Here is a 25,472-nt window from a genome sequence, read left to right as displayed (position 1 = left end):
AAGTGATTTTATTTTAAAAATCTGATTTATAAGCTTATTTTTGAGAAATTATTGATTTAATTTGTTAATAATTATTGGTCTGACTTAATAACACAAGATTTGAAAGGTCTGAATTTTATTAAAATAAAAAGTGGCTGAGCATCAAAGAAAACGTTTTAATTACTCAAAACTATTTGATTTCAATTTATTACAGAAAGTCTTATTTTTAGCTTAATTTATTAAGAAAGTATAAGGTTTTACATTCAGTTTTTGAGAATGGATTTTGTTTCAAGTTATGTCTTGAATTCGGTTTATTAAGTCAAGGGACCTCTGCCACAGAAAAGCAGAGAGCAGAAACTGAAAAGATATTGAATGTTGTTGGCCTTAGTGCCAAGTGTCTAGTGAGGACGGCGATACGTAATGCTCACTTGACACAATAGAGACGGCTCAGTGAGGACGGCGATACGTAACGCTCACTGGAGGCCGTGGACCTTGTGTGTAAATGATTGTACGGGATGCCTGTGTGTATGGAATGGCTTCCAGGAGAAAGTGGAACATGCTTCAGCTGGAGAATCAGCGCCTGCAAGTACTTGCAGAGGTCATGTTTGGCATACTTCAGCTGAAGAATCAGCACCTGCAAGAAGTAGAAACTTGGAGAGGTTATGTCGTTGGAATGCCTTATCTGACTTGCGAGTCAGATTGCGTCAGGTGCGGGTCGAAACCGACAAATGAGCTCATCACCTGCGATAGGAATAGACATGCATCATACTCTTTTGTGCATATTTGTTTGTGAGTGTGTTTCTTGTGATTGTGGGTGTGCTAAATGACTGTTTGAATTATGTGTTCTATAATTATTGAATTGAATTGTCCCTTGTTGACTGTTATTGCTGACCAAGTATATATAAAATGAACTTAACTTCTAACCCCGACCCTACTAAGAACTCCCCAGTTCTTACCCCTTATCTCCACCCCTTTTAGCTACAGGTGCGAAGGCTTAGTGCGGAATTACAAGAGCATAGAAGATTGAGTTTACGAGTTAAGTTCTTAGATTTTATTTTTTCCCCTTGTTATTTATTGTCTTTAGTTTTAGTGGGGATAGGACTTGTATTCGAGTATCATGAAATAAGTCTATGTAAATAATGCTATGTGAATATATATATCTTTGTGATTAAGTGATTAAAGTAAAAACTTTCCATTTTTTTAACTGAGGTTTCAATTCGTATTCACGAAAGCTCAATATTAAATAAAGATAGTATATAATAAAAGGGTTTAGAGGTGAGTAACGCCTGGACTTTTAGGTGCTAAAAGTTAGGGTGTTACACATCTCGTCTCCTCCATCTCGTTCTTTAGTCGCACATTTCCTGTTCTGCCACGCTCCAACCCTCCTCCTTGAGTTAATTTCTTTGAGTATTCTTGTTTTTTTTTAGTTAATTTCTTTGATTGTTGATTGTTGATTGTTGTTAACAGGAAGAATTGTTAATTATTTTTTTTAGTTAATTATTATTGATTTTTGTCAAATTTCGGAGTTAATTTAGTACTATTGATCTAAATTTTTTATTTTGAGTTAGTTTTTGCGAGTTTTTTAGATATTATCATCTATTAGGGATTTTGTGAGCCTTTTAATGGTGTTATAATAAACTTTTTTTTATACTCGAGTGATAGACAATGGTTGAAATTGTTGCTTCTTAACTTTGTTGAACTTGTGATTGACTGAATTAAATTTTATTTGTGTTCCTTCTTGTTCTGAAGCACAATAAATCTGCATTTTAAGGCTCCAGCATTTTTGACTTCGTAAACAACTTTCATGGAATATTATGTGGTAGGTTATGTGTTGCTCTTTCATATTACTTTGTTGTTTTGACTGATTCTAAGTTGCTAGAATCTTATCCTAATTTAGAGTTGCTGTTTTTTCTATTTTTGTTAATTTTTATTTATTTTGTTGATGATTACTTGATTATTATAAGTTATTGTTGAAAATTTTGATTTTAAATTTTTGTTACTGATGTGATGAGTGTTATTGCTGATTATTTGATTAGAATTTAGAAATTAATTAGAATTTTTTTGTGAATTTTTAATGATTAAATATGAACAAGCTAAGGTATTATATAAAATAGTAACATTTTAAATTGTATTAGTTAAAAATATTAAATTTGAATATTTGAGATTGTGTATTGAATTTTTAATAATTTTATTGTATATTTAATTAAATCGGTTCAACTATAATTCAATCTTAGTTGAATTATTGAACTATTGAACCAGTCACTTGATCGATTTAATGACTGATTTGGTTTTCGCCACCTTGCCTTTTAGTATTATTAGGTAAGTATAAAAGCAAGTTTATTTTGCAAGGGAGTGATGGTCTTGTGCCTCCAATTATTGTGGCAACGTTAAGTAAAGAAGTTCAATGTATGACAATTGTCCTTCTAAAATAGGAAAATAAATTTTGATAAATTGTTTGAAAACTGACCCCTTTTCAAACATGACTCTCTAATTTCTATGTCATTCTCTTCTCTTTATTTTTTTATTTACTTATAAATTAATATATTATTTACATAGTCCTTTTTATTTTTTTAAAAGAATCAATAATTATGAAATTTTATATTTTGTAATGAAGTATATGTAAAAGAAGTAGATAATGTAATAGTTGTTAGAATTATAATTCATGTATTAAAAATTCATGAATAGTTATTATGATTTTGATTTTTGGTATTTTATTAGAGCATGTCATATGATTAAATACACTTTTTTTTGTGATAAGTTTATGAAGGTTGGATCAGTTAATTTAAAATTACTAGACATTTTATAAATTTTAAAATTATCTATGAATTTTGTAACGTTTTATTACGAAGATGAAAAAAGAACAATAAGTTACTGAATAAACTTATAGCCATGCTTTGAAAGAGTGGTCATATTGTACGGTAGTCATCAACAACCAGCTTTAAAAGCGTGGTCATATCTCTCGCTATTGGCACGTATTAAAAGCGTAGTCATATCTCTCGCTATTGGCACCCTTTAAAAGCGTGGCGATAGAGCAACCGATGCGCTTGCAGATGTGACCCTTTCAAAAGCGTGCTGGTAGCTAAAAAAGCGTGGCAAAAAGCTATCGCTAGGCTTTTTCCAGCTTTTTGCCATGCTTTAAAAGCGTGGCAATAGAGATGTTTTCTTGTAGTGTCTTATGAAATTAATTGAGTGTTGACTGATGCTGCAGATTGAGATTGGTTGGATTTGTGGGAACCGTAAGGTGGATATATGTCCAAATTTATGGGAGGTTATGTCCAATTTTAGGGGAGGTTATGCCCATTTTTTTCGAAAAGTTTTGTTGAATGATTTGTGTAGTATATATGTTGATTAGTGTTTATATTCTTTTTGCACACATGACTACTGGTAGCAGAGGTAGATCGAGTGGGTTTCGAGGTCGTGGTAGAGGGAGGGTTTCTACTGAATTCTCAGGTACTGTTTAGTCATCTCCTTCTACCCTGACTACCTTATCAAGCCCTGTGACATCACAGGCGAATCCAACGGACCAACAGATCATGGTCCCAAACCCGAACTACGTGCCTCCTTTTGCTACACCACCTACAGATCCAGCGACAGATCCCGCTGGGTGATTCCTCCAGTGCCTCCCAACAGGATGCTCCTCCACCACTGCCCGTCATCTGGCTGAGGATTTGGCCCGATGGCATGCAAGCGTGAGTACATACTTTTTTTTAATCTTAAGTTTATGTGTTTCGATGTATTTGTTAATGTTAGGGTTTTTTTTCTCTAATAGGTTTGCACCAAATAATAATGCTTGCACACAGAAGATATCCGAAGTCATTAAGTCAATGTACGACCACCCGTGGTCGAGCTACACGAAGATCCCTGCTGAGATCATAGAGCGATGGTTTCAGAAGTGGGTGGTAAGAACCCAATAATGTTGAATTAATAAATTGTATTTGAACTGTATTTTGTTTTGACAAACTAATGTCGTTGAAGCACTTTGTGCAGTTGAAATTCATATGAGATGTGGAACATAATCTCATGATCAGGAAGATCTACGACCACCAGGCAGCTAAACAACTACAGCAGATGATGAGCGACGTTCATCAGGGGCGCAACCACTTAATAACCTGAATCCGTCCATCTATCAAGAAGGAATTGATGGCCTATTTTAGAAATGATGAGGAGTTCAAGTGTTGCTGTCTAACGAACATCACTAACAGGGCTTCACCGAGGTCGTCTAAGTATACGGGTGGGTTGGCGACCTTCATGAACACGAAGAGCAGACTGGTAATTAGTTTGGTAATGTTTGTTAGTAGTTACTTGAATTAGTTATTTGTTGATTTATTTTATCGGTTGATTTGAATATGTGTAGTCTAAGTCGTTGGATCGTGAGCTGACACTGGCAGAGACTTTCAAGTATACCCATACCTTGAAGGCCAACATGGAGAGATTTGCTGACGAGCGGTCTACAGCCGATTATGTGAGTTTTAATTAATTTTTAATTTTCAAATTTATTTGGTCTAAAGTTAATTTACGGTTATCCTAATCACAACGTGTGTGATCTAGGATGATTACACGCAGATGTTGGAGGCCGCGATCCAACATTCTCAGCTGCCTAGTGGGAACGACGAAGCCGGCTCCGAGATCTCAGTGGTAGATTTTGATAGTGGCCTCTGAACCCCACAAGAACTGTCGCTTCGGGTTAGGGTCGTTCTTCGCTAGTAGCCTCTGCATCTACTACCAACCTTGTCGATCTGCAGGAAGTTGTCGACCTGAGGAAAGAGGTATAGAAGTTGACACAGGAGCTTCACCAACAAGCGGAGTAGTCTGAGCAGAGGTACAACGACCTTGTTGCATGCGTGGGAGGAGTCATTGTTATTACTCATACCTGACGGAGAAGCTGGAGCAGCTAGATCATTTGCGAGAGCATATGGAAGTGTACAACCATCAAATGCGCGCTGGAGGAAGTAACTTTGCTGGTACCGGCAGCAACGCTAGTAGTGGGGCACTGACATCAGCACCTACTCCGCCGCCTCAGTAGGGGAAAGACGACGACAATGACGATTACTGGAATTTGTAGGGTTTAGGAATTTAATTTTTTTGTCTACTTCATTGTATTCTTCTTTTGTGATATTTTATCATATTCAAACTATTTATTTTTAATAAAATAATTTGTTCATTTTTGTAATTTTGAATTGTTGCTAACAATTTCGTTAACAAGAGTTTTAATTTGATTACTAATTGTGACTTAACTGTGTCAAAAAAAACTATCTAGGATTTACTAGCAGACAAATTTGGCGGTAGTTGGGCACCAAAACACGTGATATGGCACCAAAGTTATCGTCGGAATAATCCGACGGTAATCAGCAACTCAGTCTCAACAAATTCATTGAAAAAATGACAAAAATTTCTTCAGTAAATAGCGTTAGATGAAAATAATCCGCCGGTAAACAGTTTTCAGTGCCGTTTATACCATCATCTCCAGGACGAAGGTAAATCCGACGGTACTCAGAGTTTTTCTTGTAGTGCTTGTCCCCAGCCACAAAAAAAAAAAGATCCTGAAAAATAAAGTTGAATTAATTATTTTCTAAAAGTAATTTTTTATTTTATAACTGTAAAAAATCTATTGATGATGTAGAATGTTAATTGATAGCATACATGACATCTAATATATTTATGAAAATCTATCAATTTAGTCGTTAGGTTATATTTGGAATAGGATTTATGTTATTGGGAAAAAAGAACTAAATTAATAGATTTTTATAAACATATTTGGTCAATGTTTAATTAGATATACCAGGTATCATGTATGTTGTCAATTAAAGCTTCACAAAATCAATCATTGATGGAAATTATTAAATGGAATGACTGAAAGGACAAATATAATTAATTTTTAATTTTTGATAGACTAATTTGATTAAAAAAATTTTTAGGGATGAATTTAAAAAATTTAAATTCGAAAAGTTTTTTATATATAAAAAAATCTATGGGACCAACTACAATATAAACCAACTAAGTCAATTCCCTTTTATTTCTGATTTTGAAATTCGAAAAATTAGGATAGTGGAGATTGTTTATTTTTTTGGTAACGAATCTGTTTTTCAACTAGTAAACTTGAGTTGGCTTCACTCCTAGTTGGTTCTCTAGCAGAACTCTTTATATATTGGTGATGTTTGTGTGGAATGCAATAATATTTAGTTATTTTAATGTTTTACACTACTATAATGACAGTTGGCAATGACATATTGTTATTTTTTGGGTAAAGTATTATTTTGGTCTTCAACATTTGCGTCGAATTCTAATTTGGTCCCTAACGTTTCAAACATCGTATTTCAATTCTAGAAACTTTCAAACGTCCTATTTCAATACCAAAAAAGTTTTAAGCATTTTCAATAAAATTAAATTTGACACAAAAATTCACATATTGAAGAGCCAATAGCATTCGATTTTAGTATATAAGTAAAATCGATCTATCAACGATCACTAATATAAAAGTCTTTTCTTTGTTTTGAAGCGTTGATAATTGATTGTTAGGATTTGAAGTTTCGTATAAAAAGAAAATTGAGAAGAAAAAGTGTTATAAAAGAGTTTTTGTTATGTTTTTCTAATACATAGAAGAAGATATGACTTAACTAGTACCGTTATTAACGTTATTAACACATTAAACCTGTTTGAAACTTTTTAGGACAGAAATAAGACATTTAAAATATTAGGAACCAAATTTGAATTTGTCCAAATATTGGAGACTAAAATAGTATTTTACTCTATACTTTTCTTTTGTTCCAATTTTTTGAAAAAGCAAAATGTCAATAACTATTGTGAATAATTTTTTTTAACCGAAAAGCTCTACATCCAAGTCAATTATCAAACCAAGTCTAACCAAGTTGTTATAATGTGTTTTTCGTCACGCGCTTCTTACATTGTTGCTGCTACTGCCTCTTCTTATTCTCCTTATTTTTTTTCATCTTTCTCTTTCATTATCGCTATCACCACCACCATCTCCTCCTCTTCCTCTTCCTCCTCCTCCTCCTTCCTCTTCTTCGTTATCATCATCTTTTTCTTCTTTTCTTGTCTCACATTCTCATGCCGCTCAGAAATGGAGAATGTGTACATGCTCTCACTAATGAAATTGGTTTTTGTTAGGTTTAAACCAATTTGGTTGGACCTGGTTACCAAAAAAACTTGGATATGTAGCGGGATTGTTTTTTCAATTATGTAAAGACAATATTAATGTAATTTTTTGTTAATTATATAATGACAAAAATGTGTATAATTTTTTTTTCAATTATACAAAATAAAACGTCAATCATATTTTGCAATTCTTGAAAAATTTAAAATTTTGAAATGGACAAAACGTTGGTATTAAATTACAAATTTACATAGCTAGTGAGTTCATTTACTTAGTAAGTGAAAAAGCAATGAAAGGAGGCTCTGCTAGGGTTTTCTCCTAGAAAGAAGATATGAAAGAACGAAGCACTAAAAAAGTCAAGACGTGCGAGGAAGTTGACTTGAATAAACCTAGTGACTACATGAATATCGTTGTGCAAGATTAGGCCGACGTCGAGAGTGAAACAAAAGCCACTTACAAGATTTCTCTTTTTAACTCGCCAGGCATGGTTCCTGAAGAGGAAAGCATGAATATGGATAACATTGATGAGGAGTCTCCAGATCTAAAAGATCGTTGGTATAAGGATACCGATAAAGACGATCTTGAAGACAGGCCTTTTGATCCGTGCCCCACAATTCCTGTATCGAAGGAAGAGTTCGAGGATTGGTGTAAACGGTGGCAAAATGCTCTTATCATAAAAGTCTTAGGCAAGCGTGTGGGATTGGTGTTCCTAGAGCAATGTCTCCAAAGAGACTTGGTAAAGAAAGGTACGATACATGTTATCGATATGGATCGTGACTATTTTCTTGTTCATTTTTTAGATGAGGAAGACTACTCACATGCACTTTTGGAGGGACCTTAGATGATTGCCAGACACTATTCATTGTGCAACGCTGGAGACCTTTCTTCCTGAAGTCAGAGAACCATGTTAGGAAGATTGCGGTTTGGGTCCGTATTCCAAATCTGCCGATTGAACTCTACAACCACCATTTTTTATGGCAAGTGCGATCGGCTATTGGCCATATGCTTAAAATTGATCATACTACCTCCATCCACTCAAGAGGAAGATTTGCTCGGATATGTGTGGACATCGATCTTGCTAAGAAACTTGTTCCATATATATCGGTGCTTGGTAGTGAATTGAATATTAAATGTGAAGGACTTTATCAAATTTACTTTTCGTGCAGTTGATATGGGAATACAATGGACCGGTGTAGTGAAACAGTGGTGGAACCCGCTAAGCGCCGGGGATCGGAGTGCACCGGGGATCAACAAGGAACCAATAAGGAAAGTGGAGATACTAGTGACCAAACAAGCAAGTTCGTGGAATCCGAAAGGCGACATAAAGCTCGGGCAAATATAAACTCTCCAAATTTTGGTCCTTGGATGTTAGTGCGAAGGCAAATTAGAAAGAAAAAGACACCAATCACGTACGGAAAGGGAGGAACAGTCCTTCAAATGTTAAAGGCGGAATATCTGGCAGTGATGATAGTGTAGTGGATCATGTGAAATATGAGGAGGGGAGTGGCTCTCACTATAATATCCTCTATGAAGAGGAACCAGGTGGCACAAACATGTATGACATGCAAGAAGACATTGATAGGTAAACTCCTTTATCACAAGATGGGCTCCATGTAGCTAAGGCCCAAAATTCTTTTGAAAAATCTCAACCCATATATAAGAAAGTTCTTAAACAGGGAGCTAGCAAAAATCCACAAGGAATTAGAAAATAAAATCATGTGGCAACTGGGCTCAGGCCCACTGAAAAAGGAAACAAACTAAAGTCCAAATCCATGGATCAAGACTCACCCAAATCAAAATAACCAAAGAAGGGAACCGTTATTAAATCTCCTAAAGAGAATCTTCCCGAAACGGTGACTCGCACAGAGAAGAAACAAGAGATGGCAGCCATGGAGATGGTGATGCTAGAACACATGTGGCATCTTTAGGGTGAACAGAGAGAGGATTTTGAGATATCTAGAAGGAACCCATCACTGCTTGAAGCACATGTGGTAAAAAATAGTTTTCTTACTCAAACCCAAAATCCCACCCCTTTATCGAAGCCACCTGACCCAGGGACTGGGGCGGCGTCATCTTTAAACATGGCAGTGAGTGCTAGTGTTGGTAATCCGAAATCTATTTTGACTGAAGATGGGAATTCTTCCTTGGGTAATGCTATTCGGGTGCAGGGGGATATTTCCCCAGCTATGAGTTTGGTCCTCTGTGACCCCTCTTTTAATTTTATTTTTAATGAATATTATCTGTTAAAATTTTTGGGGAGCGGGGAGTAAGTCTTTCCACTCTCTTATTCGGGATATGTGTAAAGAATACTCTGCTAGTTTCATTATTTTGCTCGAAACTCATGTGAGCGGTATTAAAGGAAAGAACATCAGGGATAAGAATAGATTGAATGGGTCCTTCATGGTGGAAGCTACTGGTCATTCTGGGAATATATGGTGTCTTTGGGATGATAGGATTTGGAATGTTTGTGTTTTAGAACATAATAATCAACTAGTTCATCTTAAAGTCTCTTGCAACAACTTTGATTTTTGGTTGATTTCTGCTTGTTATGGGAGTCCGCAACGGGTTAATAGGAGAGCACTATGGAGCAAAATCTGATCCCTAGCTGATAACATTAATCTCCCTTGGTGCCTCTTGGGGGACTTCAATGCCTTATTCCATGATCATGAAAGGCAAGGAGGATCGTATAGAGTGAATTCGGGTGCTTGCAATGATTTTTAAGAATGTGTGTTTGATTGTGGCCTTATTGACTTAGGCTTCATTGGCTGGCCTTTCACTTGGAAGAGATGCAATCTTGTGGAAAGATTGGATAGAGGTCTGAGTAATCTTAATTGGCAACTTACCTTTCTTGAGGCACATGTCAAACACCTTCCTTTTCTCAAGTCATATCACTCCCTTTTATGTCTCAACCTTGCTGTGAGTCCGGATCTGAATAGAGGGAGGAGGCCATTTAGGTTTCTTGCAGCTTGGCTTTCACATCCTGATTTCAACAATCTGATTCATCAATCTTCGCGTATGGAGAGTTCTTGGTCAGAAGGCCTGGTAAATTTCAAGAACTCCTTGAAGAACTAGAACTATAATGTTTTTTGTGACATTTGGAAACGTAAAAGCAGAATTCTTCGGAGACTTCAGGGAATCAAAAATAGCTTAAGTCAGGGCAGCAACTCTTTCCTTAAGGATCTTCAAGTGCAGCTTTGGAAGGAGTACGAGGAAGTGTTGGCACAAGAAGAAATTTTTTGGTACCAAAAGTCAAGATGCAAATGGGTTGAGTTTGGTGATAGGAATACCAGATACTTTCATGGTTCAACTATGGTGAGGAGACGGAAAAATAAAATCCACTATTTGCAGGACTCTGGAGGTAATTTAGTTACTGATAAAAATGTCCTCGAAAGTATGGCTCTCTCTTTCTACTCAGACCTCTATACAGACTCTCTTCCTGTTGTTTCCTTTGTTCTTAATAATGCTTTTCCCTGTTTAAGTATGGGTGACCGCAACATAATAGGGGGAAGCATCTCTGTTAAGGAGATAAAAGAGGCCGTTTTTGCTATGGGTAGTTTCAAAGATCTTGGAAGAGATGGGTTACAAGCAGTTTTTTTATCAGAATTGGTGGGATAGAGTTGGAACTGATCTTTGCAACCTTATTCAATGCATCTACGTAGAACCTCAGAGAATTCATGAGATCAACGAGACTCTTATCACCCTTATTCCTAAAGTGGAACCTGTCACTAGCCTCAAGCAGATGAGACTGATAAGTTTGTGTAATGTCTCATATAAAGTTGTACAAAAGTCTTAGCGAATCGTATCAGAAATCTTATGGAAAAGCTGGTGAAGCCTACGCAATGCAGTTTTGTTCTTGGTAGGCATAGCTCGGATAATATTATTATTGACCAGGAAGTCATACATTCCATGAGAACTAAGAAATGACCGAAAGGTTGGATGGCTATTAAAATTGATTTAGAAAAGGCATATGATAGAATAAAGTAGAGTTTTGTGCAAGAGCCTCTTGAAGATATTAGGTTCCCTAATCAGGTTACCAACCTTATCATGGCCTGTATTTCTACGGCTAGGATGTGGGTCCTGTGGAACGGGTAGGAGTTGGATGAATTTAAGCCATCCAGAGGCATCCGTCAAGGAGACACTATCTCACCAAACATTTTCATTCTGTGCATTGAGCGTCTTTCATAGCTTATCAGTGCTGCAGTTGACCATGGCTTATGGAAACCTATCAAACTGAATAGAAATGGTCCTAGTCTTTCTCATTTGTGCTTTGTGGATGATCTTATTCTTTTTGTTGAAATTAATCTCCAACAAGTTGACACCATCAAGAGATGTCTCAATGCGATCTGTGACAATTTTGGGCAAAAAGTTAATAATGAGAAAACTAGGGTCTATTTTTCCAAAAATGTGGGTAACCAAGTCAGAACTGAGATCAGTGAAACCCTCCAGTTTGCAACGACGGATAACCTTGGGAAGCACCTAGGAGTTCCTTTTTTGCATTCCAAAGTATCTAAACACACTTATGATGATATTATCAACAAGCTTAGCTCCAGACTCAACTCTTGGAAAGCCTCTTCTTTGTCGCTAGCTAGGAGAACAACTTTGGTGAAATTTGTCATTTCTTCTATTCCTCTTTATACTATGCAAACTGCGTTATTACCTATGTCTACTTGTAATGCCATTGATCGTAAAAGCAGGAGCTTTCTTTGGTGTGATACAGAACAATCAAAGAAAATTCATTTCATAGATTGGCACAGAGTCTTCCTTCCCAAAAAAGTGGGTGGACTTGGCATTAGGCTTGCAAGTTTGATGAACCATGTTTTTATTATGAAAGCTGGATGGGACCTAGTGGAAAAGAGAAACTCCTTATGGGCCAGAGTGCTTCGTTCTAAGTATAAAGCCGGGAACAATATTATTCCTATCGTGGATAGAAAACCAAAGAGCTTTAACATTTGGAAGGGAGTTTGTAAGGCATGGCCCGATATCTTGCAAAACTATATTTGGAGGATAGGATATGGCACTGAGATCAGTTTTTGGAAGCATAATTGGGTCCCTAACTTGGGCAAGCTGGAACAATATGTTACACAGGTAAATAACTCTACTTTAGATACATCTAGCTCTCTTATAGATTTCCTTGATGTTTCAGGAAACTAGGATGTGAACAAGCTAAATGGTTGGCTTTCAGAGGATGTTGTAAAGAAGATTGCGGCCATCTCCCTGCCTTCTCCTTGGAAAATGTCGGACCAAGTGGCATGGAACCTGTCATCGGATGGTTCTTTCAACTTCAAACTGTCATACCAAGCCCTTTGTACTAATCAGCCTCCTCTCAATGACACATTCGATCTTATTTGGCATTGGAGAGGATCCGTCGAACATATCAGGTATTTCCTATGGTTAGTTTCTAATAATGCAATCCTAACTAATGCAGAGAGACAACGTTGTCACTTATCAAACTCCCTCCTTTGTCCATGATGTAGCAATCACAGTGAAACTGCACTTCATGCACTTCTTTTGCCCCCGACGTAGAAACAAGGTTTCTTTAATTCAAGTCTGCATGATTGGATTAAAGCTAACCTCTTCGCACACAGCAACTAGCAATGTATTTTCGATGTTGCTATCTCCTTAATCTGGTTCTTCCACAACAAGCTGATTTTTGAAGGTAAAGACAGTCTTGCACCTTTAGTCCTAGCTCAAATCCGAATCCGAAGTGATGAATTCAGCTAGTTCACAAGAAATATGACTTATTTAAGCACCTATAATGCTAAGCATGATCGTCCAATATGCTGGACTCCCCCTAACAAAGGTGTTGTGAAACTAAATGTTGATGGCTCTTTTTTGGTGTCTATAAATAATGCGGCGTGTGGTGGAATTGTTAGAAACCATCTGAGTGGCTTTGTGAAAGGCTTCTTTTGTAACCTTGAAAGTTACTCAATTATGTATGCTGAACTTTGGGATATAATCCATCGTTTTAAAATTGCCTCTAATCTTACTCAATCTATTGTTATCGTGGAATCTGATTTGACTGCTCTAAAATTTATCTTTCATGGCTGTCCTACGGGCCACCTGTGCTCTTCCCTTGTTGAAGAGATTAAGCTCCATGCCAACCGAATCCCTCAAGTGTATTAGAATTCTTGTCACTGATGTAGCTGCTGTTCCCCTCTTTAGAGGATTTATCTAATCATTTTTTTTGTTCTGTTTGGGATCTTTAAACCCCCTTTCTCACTCAAAAAAAATTACAAATTTACAACTCACTGCGTATAACACACCGTTTGACTTTTTTTGAGAATTTATCTTTAATGGCCCAACATAGAAAAAAAAAAGAAGTTTGTAACGACGATGATAATAATTGATAATTGATGACAAAAAGACAAAAAAAAAAAAGAGTACTGGTTATTCCTAGTTTTAATTATTCAACTATTAAAGGGACGATGATGGATTTGATTTTCCATATGTTACATCAACAGTAACTACCCAAAACATGTAACAATAAATAAAATATAAATTGCTACTGTCTTGATCGAAAATTAAACAACAGAAAAAAAATTAAAAAAGCAAAAGGATTTGATATTGGAGGAGTTGTGATCATCAAACTTGAACTGCAACCCTTCCATTTGAAGTAGTAGAGAGTTGAACCGCAGTTTCTGGTTTTGTGCCATAGACACTCTCATCATTGTTTTTGTCTCCCTTGCAGGAGCAGTAGCAAGCATATAATATTAGTTGAACAAGTCCAGACACTGCTCCAATACTGTTGCTTATCTACGTACAACAAAGGAAACACTTAATTTAATTTGTTACAAATATTCATTCAGAAATTATATGGTTAATTAGTTACCAAGACATAAAGATCGAAGGGGTGGATGAGAGCATATGTTGTCCAGCACACGCCATTGAGGAAGTTAGCGAGAGAGAGCCAGAATGGCATAAATTCCACACTCTTCGTTTTTATAACCTTCGCCTACAACATGCATGGTTGTGCAATACTATGAATTGAATAGGATTCAATCAATATATATACAATGAATTGAATGATGACTTACCATGATAGTGAGAGGGGAGACATACATCATAACATTGAATATATCACACAGTACACCAACCACTAACGACCTTTTGCGAGTGCCATGCAGTGCTAGCAACGTTATAAGAGCAATCATGGCAAAGAAAATAGCCTCAATCACAAGATAAATCGCTACCTTCTTCTGAAAATATATAGACAATCAATAGAGAATATAATGAGTGATTGAATAGAAACTACTACTGAATAAATGTAAATATATTAAATAACATGATACTATTGCCAAATGGTGGATTCATGTATGCTAGTTATGGTATTTAACAAGAGTTTAGAGAGGAAAATGTACTGTATTCAATTCAATTTGGTCATTCTCTACCTTTGGATTGTCATATATTTTTAACCCTTTGTCTAGTAGTATTTAAGTTTCTTTAATTTTTCTTATTGATAGGACATATATGTTGCTTTCTCTAAAATAGTTGCGGCCTAATTTCTTTAACCTTTTGCCATGTTGTTAACAAAAAATATGATATTATATTCTATTTCCTCTAGCATACCTTAAACACTTAATTAAATAGGCTTAAAGTTTTGGCACAATAATGCTTCAAAATATAAGAAAAAATATCACTTTTTTATCCTAAAAGATGTCTACATAATACTTTTTTTTTTCCTTCTACTTACAATATACACCTCTGTCCCTAGTTATAAGATTAAAAAATAAGTTACTAATTAATTTAGCCTGTTTAACTAAAATATATTTCAATAATATTATAATATGTAAATTTGTTATTTTTTTGCTTATTGAAAGAACATTAATATATATATTATTAATGTAATAAAATGATTACTAATTATCATTCATGTAAAATAAATAAAATTTATTATAATAGTAATAAATATATTTTATATTATTATTGTTACTTAAATCAAGCAAATAATTATTACTAATTTACATATATATAATTATTATATTAAAAGGTATTTTGATCAAATGGTTTAAAGAGTAGTTTATTTTAATCTTGTAAAGAAGGATAATGCATATATAGATAGAAAAAATGTTATTTAAGTATCTCTTGGAAAAGGAAATAATATTTTCAAAGGTAATATTCAAATAATGGCCATATGTTTCAAAATAATAATGATAACAACATTTAACATTTTTAGCGTATGCTTAATAAGAATTGTAATTAAAATTGGAAAATAAAGAATATTAATTATATTTTTATTTATGTTACAAATTACATGAAACACGGATAAACATTAAACAATCTAATGTAGTGTGAATAGCATGACCCTGAAATTAGTTAGTGTTGATTTGTTTTAAATTTTATGCCCCTGAAATTGGGTGGTAAAGTCCCAGACTTGTTGAGAAGCTGAATTGGGCTTTTTCCCTTGGACTCGATCCCTCTTATACTAAACCAGTAATCAAGAACAATTTTGTTATATACTTTTCTCTTCTTTTCATAATAATAGCTGTATATATTTCCCTATTTCTTATCAAAAGATTTTATTTTATTTTCTATATCTATCTGTGATTTGCTTTTGAAAAAAAAAAGGGAATAATAATATGGTCTAAGTCTTTATCTCTATCTCCTCATAGAAAAAAAACGCTATTAACACGTGATGTATAAATTAATTATTGGCTATCTCAATCTAGAAAAAAAACGTATTAAGAGATTATGTATACATGTTATTATTAACTTACCTTTTTAAATATTACAAAATTATATTCTAGCACGTAAAAAATTTAATGAATATTCATCTTTATTGCATTCCTTATTAAATAGACTAATCTTAATTTTCAATGAATTAATGACGTATTAAGTGGTAGAGAGAAAGAGTATACGAACCCGTCCTTTGTTGGTGGCATAAATGTAAAATATGGTAAGATAGACAAATTCGAAGGCAAGTCCAACGCTGTTGATAGTAACAACGAGAATACTGTGAGGGTGAACAAATGGAAGCCCATAAAACACCCAAAACGCACAGTTTAGCACTGTTGCTATGTAAGGATCAGGTTTGAACTCCTCCACTGACTTCCTCTTTATAATTCTATAGAAAGTTGGTCTGAAATATTTCATTCAAACAAACAAATGTCAAATTTCAACATTTTAGCACTTTGAAGTTTTAACTATAAACGGGCTTAGTTGTAGTATGAGAATAAAACGTGTTTTAAAAATATCTCCTACACACACGCAATGCAGTTAATTAAGAATAATAATTACATTCCTCTCACAATTTTAACATAGCATCATGGTACCGATAAGAACACAAATTGATTTATACACGCAAAGGAAATAGATACATTTATAATGCGAATATTAAAACAAGAGGAAAATACAAGAATCTTTGTTTTTGGTAATGATAAATACGAGCAATATGTATATTATGGGAGCAAACTTATGGATAAGCATGAAACAGAATGGAAAATGTCGTATATTAAACCGTTTTTCCTTCAATAAATATTATTATTATTATATTTAAAAATATTATTTATATGCTAAAATTAATTATTAATATTAATTTTATATATTTGTGTATAAATATGTGTTTTTTAATTTATTTATAATTATATTTTATATTTTAATATATATTTTATACTAATAAATAATTTTAATAACTAATTTTAATATATAAAAAATATAATTATATTATATTACTATTATAAGGCAAGAGAATTGATATTTTTTTTACACTTTTTTACATCTTTCTTTTATTAACATCACTTATAACATTCCTTATCTCGTTAATATCATTTATGGGCATAACTTCAGCATTTGTTTTGACCTCTATTGACTTTTTTAATCATATAAACAACAAAACAGGAAGTAAATCATTCCTTATGGATATATTAAAAAAAGAGAAAAATACAAGCATCTTTGTTTTTGGTAATGATAAATACAAGCAATTATGTGAGCAAACTTATAGATATGCATGAAAGGGAAAGGAAAATGTCGTGTATTGAACACTTTTTCTTTCAATTATTATTATTATTATTATTATTATTATTATTATTATTATTATTATTATTATTATTATTATAAGCCAAGAGAATTGGTATTTTTCTTTTTCACACTTTTTTTTTGCATCTTTCTTTTCGTAAAAGGTAAATTCTTTTATTTTCCCTTATTTTTTTAAATTATTTTTTATATCAAAAATAAAAAGCATATAAAACATTTACACAAAAACATCATTTATAATAATATTCTTTATTTGATTAATGTCATTTACAATTATATTAGATGTATATTAAAATTATCGATCAAAATTAATTATTAAAAATATATATATTAAAATATATATTAAAATAAATTAATATATATATAACAATTAATTTTAATAATTGATTTTAATATATAAATATTTTTTATCATTTATGGGCATAACTTCAGCACTTGTATTGATCCGTATTGACTTTTTTTAACCATATAAAAACAAAACAGGAAGTAAATCACTCCTTAAAGTCCTTATTGGAAAGAATAACACGATGATTAAAATGACTAGCTTTATATTTGTATAAAGTAACGTAAAATCACATTATTTAGTAAATCAAAACAAGAATTTAATTGTGATGTAGGATAAGAATAAAATAATTTTATATGTATATTTAATTCTATAATGGCATATTAATAAAAATAATAATTTTTTTTATTAATTGTATAAATAATTATATAAAAAAACAGATAAAATTAAATAATTATATAAAATAAATTATATTATCAAAACATTAAAATTAAACTCATCGAAACAAATTATTTCTTATTCAGTCCGCCTTTGGTAGAATTAATTAATAATTATCACAATATAATGTGAATCTTTTGAAATAAATAAAGATATATATAGAAAAAAAAACCAGATCAATCATGAGAGCATGAAAATTATTCAAATACATGAAATTATTTTCAAATTTAAAAAATAACACAAACGCTTAATATGAAATTTGCGAGAGCAATAAATGCAAAAGAAAATAAAAGAAACATAAGAAGAGAGTTTTACGCCGGTGAGAAGAACAATCCAAAAGAGATGACGTTGCCTGCACACAGAAGCTAACATTATCAGATACACACACAAACACTATCACTCTCAACGGATCAACACTTCTTTTTCCTCTTTTCTTAGAAAATATAAATTAAACTTGACAAACAAGAAAGGCAAAAAAATGTTACGAATTAGAATTGAAGAACAGTTAAAAGGAAGTAGAAAATTTCATCATTCATTCTGGCATCCTGAAAACCGCTAAACGAAAAAATAGAATCCAAACATCACTCGTTTGAACTGAAAAGAAAGGATGATTGAGATGTAAAGGAACAAAGAAAATTCTCAAATTCACATGAATGAGTAGAATAATTAAGAAGAAGAGAGAGAGAGAGTGAAGCATGTAAAAATTGAAAGAACGAACCTATAACACCGACGACGTTACGAGCAATTGCAGCGCTTACCATCTTCTCTTCTTTTTTGTGAAGAGTCAGTTAATGAACGTGCCTCACAAATTACCACACGAGAGAGAGAGAGAGAGAGGGGTATTGGATGCGTGAGTTTGTGTGAACGCAGCATCAAGTGTTGCTTATATAGTTTTATTTTCTTTTCAAAATTGTTTGATAAATTTATGAATGAATCATCAATACATCATGATATAATTTAATTATTTTATTTACTAAAATATGTAATTGGTAGCGCATTTACTAATTTGCATTACATGATAAAAGAGATAAGACAAGTTCTCATGAATTTTGTTTGCAAATGAGATATTTTAAATTTGAAAAAAATATATATTTTATTTATTGTGGAAATAAGATACATTTATAATTATCCTGTTTATATTATAAACGAAATATGTGTATTATTATAAAAAAATTAAAAATTAAAATAATATCAAAAATTTAAATTTTTAACATGCAATTAGTACTTAAAAAGATTGATCAAAAAATTAAAACAAATGATATATTTGAACAATTAATACTAAAAAAAAGTACATAAAATATTTTAGATTAAATTATGGATCGAAGAATATATCTGATTTGCAAACGAAATACGTATAAATTAAAATAAAATTTAGCTTATCTCATTTACACGTAAATTCATCTCGTTTACATTATAAACGAAATAAATTATGTGATGCAAATTGATAAATACGTTATAAATTAGATATTTCGATAAATAAATTATTTATTTGAAAAAAAATACTCATGATATACGGTCAATAATTTGGTAATTAATATCTTTCCTTTTTTGTGAATAAGAAAAAGTGAAGAAGGGTTTATTACGTATGAATTATATGAATTATAGATGTGTTTACAGTGCAATTTGGACTATTTTTTAAAAAATATTAATTTATTTTGAAATGTATACTTTGTTAAGATTTGGATTAGATTTGTTTGATTTTATGTCTAAATCTAATCCAACCTAAATTATTGTAGTTTGGATTGAATTAATTTATTTAAATATTAAAAAATTAAATTTTAAGATTTTATTATTAAAAAGTAGAAGTTATTTTATATTGATAAAATAAATAAATAAATAAATAAATCTTGTTTTATATTCACAAAATATTCTCTAATAAATAATAATAATAATAATAATAATAATAATAATAATAATAATAATAATAATAAGATAAAAATGTATAATAAATTAAACATATTATATATAAAATTTAAATTTAATAATAAATTAATGATATTATATCATATTTTCGTTTTGAATTGAATTTGTTTGATTTAAAAAGTGAATCTTAAATCCGATTCAATCTATGTAATTGGCTAAAAATGAAATCTTATAATCTAATCAAAATTAATATGAGTTTAATTAATCGGTTTTGGGTTTATATTTTATTGGATGAGTAATTTTATTTAAATTGGTTTGAATTTAAACACATCTAATAAATTATATATCAATATAGAAAATATATAGGAAGTAATTTTTATATTATTAGTACTAAAATTATTTTTAATCTTTTTAAAAAGTTTAAATTTTAAAGTTTAGGGTATCACCAATAATGGTAGTAATTGTTGGCAACAAACATAAAATTGTAGTGTTATTATTACGGGTGGTATTGCCAAAAAGGAGAAAGAAGTGAAAAGAAATAAAAAAATAAACTGTGAATAAAAAATTAAAAATTTTACACTAATTTAAATTTTAAAAAAATATGATGCACAAGTGAAGAGTTTATTATTTTTTCAAAAAATTTTAGTAACCAAATCTTAATGAATATATAGATGCTAGACATTCTTTTAATATAGGGATTAGCATGAAGCGTATCCACAGTATGGATTCACGGTGATAAAAATAAATGGTTAGATTTAATGTTTATAATATTTTATACCAGATTAATCGATTTGTTTCTTCTTTTTTGGGTTTCCCTTCTTCTTGATTTTTCTTTCGATGGCAAAAAGTGAAAAGAAAAAGATATCGATCGTTGATTGCATCAGAGTGAGGTGTTATGCGTGGACAATCATTCATTAACGTCTCCCAAAACAAAATAATTTATATTAGCGAAGTTAAAATTAATAATTTATCTCAATAATGTAAAAAAAAAGTGACACTTGGTTATTTTTTTTAGTGTTTGTTTGTGCTGTTATTATTTTGATAAAAAATAATTTTTTTAATGAAATTTTTTTATTTTTTAGCGAGTTTAACAAATTTTTAGTAATAAAAATAAAAGTACTAAAAAAATAAAAAAATATATTTTTTTGAAAAGCTGTAATCATAATTATCAAATTCGGATCGGATTCGACTAAAAAATCGATGAACCGGACCCCAAGTTTTTTGTATTACTGTGCAACCACTTGGACAAATTTACTTTTTGTATTACTGTACAACTACTTGGACAAATTTACTTTTTGTATTACAGTGTATCTTTTAATAAATATATTACTAACTATTAAACATATCTTAATTCATAACTTATATATTAATATTTTTAGTCATGCAAATTTAAGATATTTTTATCTTTTTTATTCTAATAAATAGTATTCATATTAATTTAATTTATTTTTTATTTTTTATTTATTCTTTCTTAAATTAATTAATTTTTAATTATATATCATTATTAAAATAAAAATTATACTTTGTTAAATGTGTATAAATTAAAAAAAGATAAACAAAATTTTTTTATTAATCATGACATATTTTTGTTATTAATAATTATATGACATCTATTAATATTAATATTTTTTAATATATACTTGAATAATGTAATAAATACTAATTAATTAATGAATTAGAAAATAAGTTAATAAAAAATAAATTTTATATAATTATCTAATTATGACCGGATCAAATGGTCGAACCTGTGATCCACCGGTTGAACCAGTAACCCAGTGACCCAATAACTTGGCTGGATCGATTGCCGGTTCGGTTATGATAACTATGGCTATAATTTATATCTTTTTTTAAAAGATCTTTTTTCTTAAAAAATTGATGTTTTTCATGAAATAAATAAACAAAAAAATATTTTTATATTATTATACTCAAACATAATTGATAAATAAAAAGCTCTTTTTACATAAGATATCCAAATATAAAATTACTTTTATTTTTACATAAAATTTAAAAAAAAAAAACTCAAAAATTTTTTTTTTCTTAAAAACTTACCCAAACAAACTCTTAATATTACTTAATTATGCTTAAATTATAAAAGAATAACATTATGGAACCGATGATGTAGTAACATCTTAGAAAATCTATCGTAGTGATTATTCTAAAGAAATTAGCAAGTAAAACTTTAATTGAAAAAACTTTTTATTTTGGGTGTGTTTGGCTTTTGTTTTTGAAAACTTTATTTTTTTTAAAAATAATTTTGTCTATTAAGTAATTTTATATTTGATGCCTACAAAGTATCTTTTTATAGATGATTCACCGAAACTTTGTTAAACTTTTACTTTTTTTAAGAGAGCTTAATTAAAAAAAAATACTAAATACATTAAAATTATTATGGTTTAATTAATATGCATGTGTTTTAAAAACATATCATAAAATTACTATTAGTAAAATTTTAAATTTTTCTTTTAATAAACACAAAAATAAGTATATTAAAAATTTAAATATCTTATATTTTTAATAAAAAAATTTTTAATTTATAATTTTAAAATATATGCTTTAAGATACATGTTATCTAAACTAAATTATTAGAAATTTTTTAAATAAATAAAATAAATATTAAATTTATAGATATAGATGTGAGATAAAAAGTTTACATTTTTTTCTTTTTTTACTTGTCTCTTTCTCACAAATTAAAGGACGAGATCGTTATGCACGTATCCCGATGCGTTAATGACACATCTCATTTGTAAAACAGTTGCACTTAACGTGTCTTATTTGTAATGAGGATGAAAAACGTTTATAAGTATTTTATTTTCAGTTTTCTCTGCAAACGAGATATGTTTAGTACAGTCTCTATATATAGATTTCATATGGAGATGAGTTACAGCCCTTTATTTTGTCAGTTTGCACATTTTTGAAGTCCTTTTGTGAGATTTGGAGAGCTTTGGAGTGATTTGGAGAGATTTTGAAAGAATCTATGAGTTCTTGGTTCATTTCGACGACGTAAGTATACCTCCTAAACTTCAATAGACTGAATGCAACTTGGTACATTGCACGAGTGCTCAATCGTAAGGTTAGTATAGTTAAATTTTTTTAATTTTATTTTAGTTTTTTTTTTAACTTAGCTTATAGATAATAATTATTTTTTATTATTGTACAAAAAATATCTATTACAAGTAGTTTGATAAGTAGTTAATATTTTATTTTATTTTGCCCATTATTGGTACTAGATAAACATGAAGTTGACCGAACTTTTGAATCCTCCTTAAGTATAACATAACCACAAAAATGTAACTTATTCCTAAATATCAAAAATCTTCATTCCTGAAAACATAAAGTGTGATTAGTCATTACTTATCAATAGCCAAGATTTTGTCTCAATGAGACACGTATCCTTCAAGGACACCCAATTGAGCTATGCTTGCATCGAGAATAATATTTCAGATAATCAAACTCCACAACCCCATAGTCAACAACCTGCCAAATACTATAATTCTTTAGCCCCATATGCACATCTTTCCTGCTCTTGAATCGGTGACTTACCTTAAAATCAACGAGCCCGTCAATGTTGTAATCATCTCCCACACCACCAATATCGTAAAATAGATCTTCTTCTATAACCTCAAGGTCCAGTGTGTAAAAATGGCTAGACACACTTGATAGGTCTGACATAAAAAGCGGTGTAGGTAACAAAAATTTTGGTCATAATAGAATATCCATTTCAAACTCATCCTCCTTAAAAAACTATGGGAAGACCCTTTAATCTCAACAATATATTTCTCATATGACTTAGAGTCCTCCTCCATGTGTTCGCTTAGTGTAGCATAATGCAACTTAGATGCAACAATCGGTGACCCCAATGTTGGAGATGTAGACGGGCCGGCAGCTCCACCATCGCCAATCTCATCGACCTCAACATATATAGCTCCACATGATCTGTTGTATTAAGATTCTCCAATGAACCTTGAACATCGCAAGCACTTGTTTATTGCTTACAATCCAAAAAAACTTGAACTTGAAGTTTTGGTTTGCCAATACTACGAAATTGTACCCAATCATCCTAGCCTCCCTCATCTGACTATAAAAGCCTCATCTTCATCAATATTAGATTCTTCATAATCTCAAGGGTATCAACCCGGCCTAAGAGTTTGAAAGGATCGGGAGATTTAAACAAAATCTATTTGTTAGTATCTCTAATACAACTATTTGCATAAACACTCATAACAGTATACTCAATACTAGACATGTTGAAAGAACATGAGGAGAGAATTAAAATGAGATTGGTTAGAATGGCGCGAATGAACTCCTTATAGAGAAGAAAATTTGTGTCTCGTTCCTATCATGTGTGCACAAATACGGATATATTTAAGGTCCCGCTAGGGAGACAACGAGGTATCTATACAATATGTACAATGAGCTGTTTGTTTGACCCAATATGTATTAATAATGTAAATTAAACATCATTATCCCTAATTTCTAGTTGCTTTTTGTGATATTTACCCCCCAATTTACCTCAAATTCTTTCACATTAACCCTTCATCACCCACCATTATCTACCCTCCAAAAAATTTCATTGTTTGTTTCGCAGAAAAATCCTCTTTCTCCGCCGCCCAACCGTGTGCGCAGCAACCTGCGTCTTACCGCTCTATTTCTGCGCGACGCGTAGCCTCTGTTCCTGCCGACCGGAACTGTCGCACTCCGCGTCCTCGCGCCAACGCCCCCGCCGGAAGAACCTCTGTCACTCCTCACGCGGCCGAATATCCGTGACCTGCAACTGTCAATGTCGCCGACGTGAGTTGCAGTCCCAAACCCTGCGCTCGCATCATCCCAGCGCTGCTGCCTGGGTCTTGTTGAATTACTCGAAGAATAAACATTGGCGAAAACTGAGAAAGTGAACATCCAAAATCATACAAAAGCGAACATCCAATGTGAACGTGTATAAATCATAGCCAGCAATCATCGTCTACAACTAAGCACCCAAGAATAACCATCCACGTTCACAGAGAAAATGAACATCCGGCGACAGGAAGAAGACACAAACTGGCTGCGATGGAGGCGCTGGACGTCTGGGTTGCTGCGGTGCTGCGAGCTCGACTCACACAATATACGCATCCTCCCTACGTACGGTGGCCTGTGCGGACGACGGCGCCAATCGGAAGAGTGTCGGCGCGATGTCCGACGGCGACTGGTAACTGTGGCGGCACTATACCGGCTTTTGCTTCAAGAAGAGAGTGAGAGAAAAGTTTACATCGTATTGAGAGAGGGAGATAATCCTAATTTGATTCTGACGGGAATCATGATTTGATTCAAATTTTAAATGAGAAACTACTCAAAATTAATTAATTGTCATAACTACTCAAAATTAATTAATTGCCATAACTAATGGAAATCATGATTTGACTCAAATTTTAAATTGAAAACTATTCAAAATTAATTAATTATCTCTAATTTAATTCTAATTTTAATTTAACTCCATTGTACACATTGTATAAAGCATACATTAATTCTTCGTACTTTTCCTATATTTAAACATGTATCTTATTCTAAGTACATACGAGATAAATTTAAATGTATTTCGTTTTTATTATACACGAAATAGGACCAATTGATATTTAAAAACCTATCCTAATTGCAGAGAAAATATGTTGCTTACATTCTATATATATCTCGTCTATCTAGAGTGAAAATGTGATACATTGTTATTTATATTTATTTTTATGAAGACAAGATATGTAATACAAGTAAAAAAAATTATAATTTTTTAAACCTGTGTCAATATCTGTAAATATTAAATTTATTTATTAAAAAATTTCAAATTATTAACTGTACCTA

At 31.7% G+C, this 25,472-nt stretch overlaps 4 protein-coding genes across 4 annotated transcripts; 3 read left to right on the top strand and 1 right to left on the bottom strand.

Moving 5' to 3' along the window:
- Positions 1-4,119: 4,119 nt before the first annotated feature.
- On the top strand, positions 4,120-4,638 carry LOC110262998 (uncharacterized). Its single transcript, XM_021103549.2, has 3 exons — positions 4,120-4,248; positions 4,334-4,441; positions 4,528-4,638. The coding sequence occupies exons 1-3, from the start codon at positions 4,120-4,122 to the stop codon at positions 4,636-4,638; spliced, it is 348 nt and encodes a 115-aa protein (XP_020959208.1).
- Positions 4,639-7,574: 2,936 nt separating this feature from the next.
- Positions 7,575-8,260, top strand: LOC148565857 (uncharacterized). The gene is made up of 2 exons (XM_088487265.1): positions 7,575-7,836; positions 7,923-8,260. The coding sequence occupies exons 1-2, from the start codon at positions 7,575-7,577 to the stop codon at positions 8,258-8,260; spliced, it is 600 nt and encodes a 199-aa protein (XP_088343391.1).
- A 12-nt stretch (positions 8,261-8,272) lies between these two features.
- Positions 8,273-13,213, top strand: LOC110272313 (uncharacterized). Its single transcript, XM_088487264.1, has 7 exons — positions 8,273-8,457; positions 8,553-8,672; positions 10,204-10,696; positions 10,867-10,946; positions 11,284-12,175; positions 12,242-12,468; positions 12,838-13,213. Exons 1-7 carry the CDS (start codon positions 8,273-8,275, stop codon positions 13,211-13,213), a joined length of 2,373 nt encoding a protein of 790 aa, XP_088343390.1.
- Positions 13,214-13,417: 204 nt separating this feature from the next.
- Positions 13,418-18,638, bottom strand: LOC107641028 (bidirectional sugar transporter SWEET6b-like). Its single transcript, XM_016344536.3, has 6 exons — positions 18,499-18,638; positions 18,096-18,132; positions 15,950-16,166; positions 14,125-14,286; positions 13,920-14,042; positions 13,418-13,843 (listed from the first exon to the last, which is right to left on the bottom strand). The coding sequence occupies exons 1-6, from the start codon at positions 18,539-18,541 to the stop codon at positions 13,673-13,675; spliced, it is 753 nt and encodes a 250-aa protein (XP_016200022.1). The 5' UTR covers positions 18,542-18,638; the 3' UTR covers positions 13,418-13,672.
- Between the last annotated feature and the right edge of the window lie 6,834 nt (positions 18,639-25,472).

This window comes from Arachis ipaensis, chromosome B5, assembly GCF_059453495.1.
Source record: "Arachis ipaensis isolate K30076 ecotype BB chromosome B5, ASM5945349v1, whole genome shotgun sequence".
NCBI classification, from domain to species: Eukaryota; Viridiplantae; Streptophyta; class Magnoliopsida; order Fabales; family Fabaceae; genus Arachis; species Arachis ipaensis.
This window is presented reverse-complemented; position numbering and strand designations above follow the sequence as displayed.

What these genes read in the sequence shown, in the direction of transcription:
- LOC110262998 (XM_021103549.2), top strand. Translation starts at nt 4,120, where the DNA reads ATGGCCTATTTTAGAAATGATGAGGAGTTCAAGTGTTGCTGTCTAACG. An exon ending in TGAACACGAAGAGCAGACTG is followed by an intron (nt 4,249 to 4,333) that starts GTAATTAGTTTG and finishes GAATATGTGTAG; the next exon opens with TCTAAGTCGTTGGATCGTGA. An exon ending in AGCGGTCTACAGCCGATTAT is followed by an intron (nt 4,442 to 4,527) that starts GTGAGTTTTAAT and finishes TGTGTGATCTAG; the next exon opens with GATGATTACACGCAGATGTT.
- LOC148565857 (XM_088487265.1), top strand. Translation starts at nt 7,575, where the DNA reads ATGGTTCCTGAAGAGGAAAGCATGAATATGGATAACATTGATGAGGAG. An exon ending in AAGAGACTTGGTAAAGAAAG is followed by an intron (nt 7,837 to 7,922) that starts GTACGATACATG and finishes GCACTTTTGGAG; the next exon opens with GGACCTTAGATGATTGCCAG.
- LOC110272313 (XM_088487264.1), top strand. Translation starts at nt 8,273, where the DNA reads ATGGACCGGTGTAGTGAAACAGTGGTGGAACCCGCTAAGCGCCGGGGA. An exon ending in CAGTTTTTTTATCAGAATTG is followed by an intron (nt 10,697 to 10,866) that starts GTGGGATAGAGT and finishes TCTCATATAAAG; the next exon opens with TTGTACAAAAGTCTTAGCGA. An exon ending in GGATCCGTCGAACATATCAG is followed by an intron (nt 12,469 to 12,837) that starts GTATTTCCTATG and finishes GACTTATTTAAG; the next exon opens with CACCTATAATGCTAAGCATG.
- LOC107641028 (XM_016344536.3), bottom strand. Translation starts at nt 18,541, where the DNA reads ATGGTAAGCGCTGCAATTGCTCGTAACGTCGTCGGTGTTATAG. An exon ending in GGATTGTTCTTCTCACCGGC is followed by an intron (nt 16,167 to 18,095) that starts GTAAAACTCTCT and finishes GAAATATTTCAG; the next exon opens with ACCAACTTTCTATAGAATTA. An exon ending in ATGCCACCAACAAAGGACGG is followed by an intron (nt 14,287 to 15,949) that starts GTTCGTATACTC and finishes ATATATTTTCAG; the next exon opens with AAGAAGGTAGCGATTTATCT.